This window comes from Hipposideros armiger, unplaced genomic scaffold (assembly GCF_001890085.2).
Source record: "Hipposideros armiger isolate ML-2016 unplaced genomic scaffold, ASM189008v1 scaffold_0, whole genome shotgun sequence".
NCBI classification, from domain to species: Eukaryota; Metazoa; Chordata; class Mammalia; order Chiroptera; family Hipposideridae; genus Hipposideros; species Hipposideros armiger.
The window spans coordinates 4758690-4766101 of record NW_017731350.1 but is presented as its reverse complement, the minus strand read 5'-3'; the positions used below and the strand labels follow the sequence as shown (position 1 = coordinate 4766101).

Below are 7412 nucleotides of genomic sequence, written 5' to 3'. Positions count from 1 at the left end.
ACTGACTTATTTCACTTAGCATAATGTTCTCTAGGTCCATCCATATCGTTGCAAATGGTACGATTTCCTTCTTCTTTATAGCTGAGTAATACTCCATTGTGTAAATATACCATAGTTTCTTAATCCACCTTAATCTTATTCCATTCTTAATCTACCGATGGGCATTTCGGTTGTTTCCAAGTCTCGGCTATTGTGAATAGCGCTGCAATGAACATAGGGATGCATATATTTTTTCGAATTAATGTCTTGGGTTTTTCTGGATAAATACCTAAGAATGGAATTGCTGGGTCATAAGGTAGTTCCATTTCCAGTTTTTTGAGATACCTCCATAATGATTTCCATAGTGGCTGCACCAATCTGCAGTCCCACTAACAGTGCACCAGGGTTCCCTTTTCCCCACAACCTTGCCAGCATTTGTTGTTTGTTGATTTATTGATGATAGCTATTCTGACCAGAGAGAAGTGGTATCTCATTGTGGTTTTTATTTGCATCTCTCTAATGATTAGTGAGGTTGACTGTTTTTTCATATGCCTGTTGGCCATCTGTATGTCCTCTTTAGAAAAATGTCTCTTCATATCCTCTGCCCATTTTTTAATTGGGTTAAAACAGTAGAGTATTAAAACAGTAGAGTTTGGTGGGAAATCTCTTTCTGAAGTATCCAAAGTAGCAAAACTATGATTATGACTGTTTTTGGTGGATTATCACCTTTAGTTTCAAGAGTGCTTTCTATTACCAAAAAGTACATCATCACCCCTTTTAAAGCCATTTTGAGCCCTTTACAAAGAATACTTTTTTTACTCTTGACCAGTGGTTTTCAACCTGGTGAGATTTTTCCCCATCCCTTACCCCCCCAGAGGATCAAAATGTCTAGAGATATTTTTGGTTGTTATAACACTTCGGGGGAGGAGGAGTAGACATACTACTGATATCGATGGGTCAAGGCCACGGATGCTGCTAAACATTCTGCAACACATAAGACAGCCCGCACAGCAAACACAGAATTATCCTTCCCCAAGTGTCAGTAGACGGAACTTGAGAAAATGCTGCTCTGGACCACAAGGATTAATGACTTCTCAAGGTCACATATTTATTATCTTAACTTAGAAGTGGGTCAAAACTGTGGACATAGAGGTAACATCTCAATTCAGCAGCCCTTAACTAGAACAATTTACATAAATTTTTAGAGACTTAGTAGTCAATAGTGCTTATTTTTCTTTTTGTGTGTGTGTAGGGTTTGTGAAACAGGATCTGACAACCAACCTCTCAGTGATAATCGACAAACTACTTGTGAATATTTTGTTGACAGCCTTTTTGAGGAAGCTCAGAAGGTTGGGGCCAAATACTTGTCTCCCACTGAACAGAAGAAACAGGTAAATGTCCCTACCGTTTTTCTCTTCCAGTGTTTCTCAATATATGGATCTTTTCGGGGTTCCATGAGGTCAAAACTGTTTTCATAATAATAATAAGGTATTATTTACCTTGTCACTGTGCTGACTTTAGTAAAGCTGCTGGCCCCTCTAACTAGTGATAGTAATTACTGTATTCTTGCTTGCACTTGCGGGGAGAAAAAAAAAATGCTAGTTTCAATTAAGAATGTTCCTGATTGGGCCGGCCGAGTGGCGCGATGGTTAAGAACTGGCTTGGGATGCCAGAGGGCCCCGGTTCGGATCCCACATATGAGGGCCAGTGACACTGCAAATGGAAGAGATAAGAGGGCATCATGAGAANTGTGTGTATATATATATATATATATATTTTTTTTTTTTTTAGCTGAGTCATCCTGCTACCTGTTGGCAGCTCAGCGGCAGCTCATCTCGGGCCAGGAATCGAACTGGCGACCCTGTTGCTCAGTTGCCCAAGAGTGCGAGCTCTTAACTAACTGAGCCACTTGGCTGGCCCCACATATATATATTTTTAAGATAGTCTTTTTATCCCAGTTTTTATTATAAAAAATTTCAAACATACACACAAATGTGGAGAATAATAAACTCCCATGTATGCTTATTACACAGCTCTAATAATTAGCAAATCATAGCCATTTTGGTTTCAATTATACTCCCTACACTCCCACTCCACTTGACTATTTTGAAGCAAATTCCAGTTAAGGTATTTCACTTAGATATCTCAGTATGTATCTAAAATAAGTACTTTAAAAAGATTATACCTACTGTTAAGCAAAAAAGGAAACAGCAAAAACTTTCACAGCGGAAAGCTTTCTAAAAGAAAGGTTTATTGAGCCATATGCTAGCCAGAAAAGGACCAGGTCCTGGGACATGAAGTCTAAATCACCAGCAGCACGCCTAGGTAGGGGAACAAACATGTCCACGTCCTGGAATTGACAGGTACTTTTATACATTAGGTTTTGGGGAGGAAAGATGTAAGTTGTTTTGAAAGAATTTACATCGGCTACAGATAAGGGGAGCGGGAAAAGGTGAAGAGGGTGCAGTTCTATGATAGGTTCAGTCCATCCATCCGTCAGGAGGAAATATTAACTTCTTTGGATTGGTTACAGGCAACAGTCGTGAAAGTTCATGTATAAGCAGGATGCAGTGGCATCTAATGGCCTAGCGGTCGCCTAGGAGATGCCTGGAGGTTGATTCAAAGCCCCAACATACTTTCAAGAATGTGAGCCGTGAGGCGGGTGGGGATGAGGGAGAAGGGGAAGTGATTAGACAGCATAAGTTGGTAACTACAATATCGCCACAGGGATATGAAAGACAGTTTGGGGAATATAATCAATAATGTAAAGTTTTTGTAGGGTGCCAGATGGGCACATGTTTTACTAGGAGACCACTTCATGGACAGTGCAGAGGCTTGACCACTGCACTGTACACCTGAAGCTGAAGCTGAATAATACTGTATGTCAACTATAATGTAATATATGTATAGTCACGGGATATGAAGTATAGTATAGGGAATAGAGTCAGTGGAATTGTAATAGATATATATGATGTCAGAGGGTCAATAGGTGGGGAGAGGGGGTTATCGCTTTGTGAGATGTGAAATGTCTATTACATTGTTTTGTACACCTGAAAATAATAATAATTAAAAAAAAAAGATCAGTTGGCTGAAAGCTCACGCAAGAGTGCGAGCTCTGAGCAACAGCGGTTCGATGCCCGGCCCGAGCTGAGTTGACGCTGAGCTGCCAACAGGTGGCAGGATGGCCCAACTGAAAAACTTAAAAAAAAAAAAAAAAAAGAATGTGAGCCATCTTGTTAGTTGGCCCACAGCTATTAACTGGTTAATGACTCTTTTTCTCACTCTCTGCCTGCTGTAGTTTAATTTAGAACATCTCAGAGTTTTTCTCTTGTCACTGTAATTCTACCGTCACACCTATAAAAGGAATGATTACACCATGTACCATCAATTATCCAGTCAATGTTCAGGTGTACTTGAGTCTTTCATAGCTTTTTTCCTAATCAGTTCCTTTAAATAAAAACCTAAGTACAGTCCATGTATTGTAATTAGTTGGCATACCTCTTAATTATAATTTTAGCAAGAATCCTGGTAGGTAGGGTTAGCCAGAACCCCCCACCTTTGATACCTGATCAAATTCCTCATTCCCCAGGTGATATCTGATCACCCTGGCCCATCTTCAGCAAGAATCCTGTTAGGTCGGTTTAGCAAGTATCCCCACTTACCCTTGAAGTTTCCTCTTAGTAATTTTTCATCCACTGACTTCCACCCTGCTCTTTGTTCATGTTATATTAAGAATTGAACCCAGTTTCACACTGAGGTCTCTTCTCCTATTGCAGTAGTTCCTGAATAGGATCTATTAATAGAATCTGTTTTTACTTCTTTAATTACTGTCCAGCTCTGCTTTTTCATTGACATATATATTCAGAAACCCCACATCTAAAAATCTACCCCATGACACTTGAGCAAAAATATAAAAGGTACTATTTACAGCATTCATTGTAATAGTAAAAGCCTGCAAAACAAAAAACACCTAAATGTCCACTAAATGTCCATCAGTAAAGGGTTTGTTGAGTAAACTATGGTAAATCTACACAGTGGCATACAGCAGTAAAAAATTTTTATGGCTCCAGAGTGATCAATAGGATATACTGTTAAGTGGAAAAAGCAAGATGGAGAAAAATGTGTATAAATATACTATTTAAAACAGAAGTGGATATGAATATATATATATATATATATATATATATATTCTATAAGCTGGAAGAAAGAGGGAAAGAGAACAGGGTAGAAGGAGCAAAGATGGAAGCTGGATTTCTCTGAATATATCTTGTTTTTTAGGCCAACTTTGGAACCATATAAATATTTTTCACACTTAAGAAACAAATTAACTGAACTATCAAGTTGGTGACAAAACCACACAGAAAGGAATTATTTTGAGTAACTTTAAAATATAGTAATTTTACTATATATCTTAGTGACAGCTCTGAGTTTGGCCACTTGTTCTTAAGACCCTTTTAGTGTTACTTTAGGGCTACATAACTTACGTTAAAGAATATTAATTTATACCTAAGAATGAATTTAATATGCTAAATTAAGAACTTTGGCTTTTGTTTCTTTTTACTTTTACAGTAAGGCGAAAGAGAATGAAAGAAGTAGATAATCTTGAAAGTATAAAAGAAGAATGGTAAGTTAATTCAAGCTGTGAATTTTGTTTGTTATTAATGCCTTTGTTAGTATCCTTCTCTGTTTTTACTGCCTTTCACTGACTGGTACAGTAAGTTTTCATTATGATTATCTCAGTTATATACCTAATAGTAATACATTTTAAAGTGTTGTTGTTTTTTACCATAGCTGCATTGAATGGATTTTAGTGAAGTTAAATCTTTGTTATTAATAAAAAAAATTGTTACATTTTTCTCTGTATATAAGTGAGAAATTCAAGTAACTCTTTACTTCGTTAGCCTCTTGTGTTGGAGTCATAGTGGAAATTTAATGGCTTTAGAGTCAGATAAACCTAGGTTTGAATCTCAAATCTCATCTCTGTCTTATACTACCTCTCTGGCCTTTGAGCACCTGAGGTAGATTTTTGAGCTTTAATATCTCATCTATAAACTGGGGGCTGTACCTCAAGTACCTGAAAGATTTGGGGAAGAATTGGGTACCAATATAATATAAAGTACTTAGCATAGTGTTAGCACCTCACGGCACTCAGTAGATGGTAAGACACAAAGTGTATGGTTCTTATTAGTACAGAATACTTTATTCTCACTTGTATGAGGTGAAATATTTATCTTGTATTATGCTCTTTGTTTTGTGTACTTGAGATAAATTTCTTACATTCATAACTCACTTAAGGAGGTAGATAAGTATTTATTTCATACTTACAAGCACTTTATAAATGCTTCTATACCAAACAAATATCATTTGATATTTTTTCACTAGAGTGGTTATTGTTTTATATAAGTACAGAGGGTACCCAAAAAATGTATACACATTTTAAGACAGGAAAAAACTATTAAAATTGTAATACTCGGGCCGGCTGAGTGGCTCGGTTGGTTAAGAGCTCGCTCAAGAGTTTGAGCTCTGAGCAACAGCGGTTCAATGCCCTACCCAAGCTGAGCTGCCGCTGAGCTGCCAACAGGTAGCAGGATGGCTCAGCTTTTAAAAAAAAAAAAATTGTAATAATATATACCGATCACAAAAGATGAATACAAGTCATGTGTATACATTTTTTTGGCACCCCTGGTATTTGATACTAACTGTATAATTGTGAGATTGTGTCAGGGGCCTCCAAGGCTGAGAGGATTCACCCAAAGTCCGGATGACCTAATGAAGGTACCGTAACAAACACCAAAACCTGAGCTTTTAGATGGTATCCTCTACTGCTACACAGCTGTACTGTAAAGAAAGGAGAAAATCGTTAGTATTATGAGAAATCATCTCAGGGTGTCATCATTTTTGTGTAAGAAGTATCATGTCATTGCCTTGGAAAAGACATAATATGGAGTTATTAAGAGTAAATATAAGGAGAATTACCTACAAGAGTAAAAAGAATGTACATTGCCCTGAGTGTCAGCAATTTATTAACAATGTAATAGTTGCTATTTTGAGAGATACTCTAACGCAGTGATTATGAGTGCAGACATTAGTAGCCTGGATTCAGTGTCCAGCTCTACCTCCCAGTAGCTCTGTGATCTTGGGCAAATTACTTAAGCTTTTTCTTTATCTATTAAATGAGAATAAAAACAATACATGCCTTTTAGAGCACTGTGAGGATTGAATGAGTTAACACATGTAAAGTACTTAGAATTGTTCCTAACATGTATTAATAAATGTTCAGTAAATGTTAGCTATTAAGATAGGCTTTATAGCTTATCAAGGTTAGGAGCATAGTCTTGGAAGACAGAGTAACAGGGTTTAAATTCTGTCTCTGCTACTTATTAGCTGTGTAGCCTCAGACATGTAACTGAACCTCTCTGTGACTCATTTTTCTTATCTATAAAATGTGGATGAGAGTATCTACTTTAATAGCTCCTGGCACAGTATATGAGCTATAAAAAGTGTTGGTTATTATTTAAAGAATCTGAGAAGTTGTATCTCAGTACACTTATGAATTTTTTATACGACTTCAAAAAAGATTAGCCAGAAACCATCATTTCTATCAAATAAATCTTAGGTAATTTTTCCTATATAATATAAATACAAAATAAAAACCAGTAGATGTGAGTGGGCAAAATGGGTGAAGGGAATCAAAAAGTACAAACTTCCAGGTATGAAGTAAGTCATGAGGATATAATGTACAGCATGGCGACTGTAGTTATTAGTACTGTATTGCATATTTGAAAGTTGGTAAGGTAAACCTTAAAAGTTCTCATCACAAGAAAAAAATTTGTAACTGTATGATGATGGATGTTAACTAGACTTATTGTGGTGACCATTTTGCAATAAATACAGATAATTGAATTATTATGTTGTATACCAGAAACCAATATAATGCTGTTGTCAGTTATACCTCAATTAAAAAAAAGAAAAAAAAACAGTAGAGTATTTTTTTCTTTTTTTTAATTAGCTTCAGGTGTACAGAACAATGCAATAGTTATCCTTTTCACCCTTACAAAGTAACAACCCCCTTCCCCCATCCACTGCCCTCCCACCCCCGATACCATACTTATCTGTTACAATTCCATTGACTCCATTCCCACACTCTACTCCACATCCGTGACTATATGTATATATAATCATAGTTGACATACAATATTATTCAACATCAGCTTCAGATATACAGTGTGGTGGTCAGGCCTCTACACTGGCTATGAAGTGATCTCCCTAACAAGACATGAGTCCAACTGACCCCCTAAAAAATATTTACAACATTATTGATTATATTCCCAGACTTTTCTATCCCTGAGGCCATATTGTAGTTACCAATTTGTATTGTCTTGCCTCTTACCCTTCTCCTTCATCCCCACCCCCTCCCAACTAGTAACCCTCAG

At 36.8% G+C, this 7412-nt stretch overlaps 1 protein-coding gene across 1 annotated transcript in view; it reads left to right on the top strand.

Annotated features, from left to right (window-relative positions):
• Positions 1–7412, top strand: part of UBXN2A (UBX domain protein 2A) — a 34425-nt gene that overhangs the window by 8546 nt on the left and 18467 nt on the right. The window contains exon 2 of the mRNA XM_019659428.1: positions 1203–1370. Within this exon, the coding sequence (XP_019514973.1) occupies positions 1203–1370 (168 nt within the window). The remainder of the gene's footprint in view (positions 1–1202; positions 1371–7412) is intronic.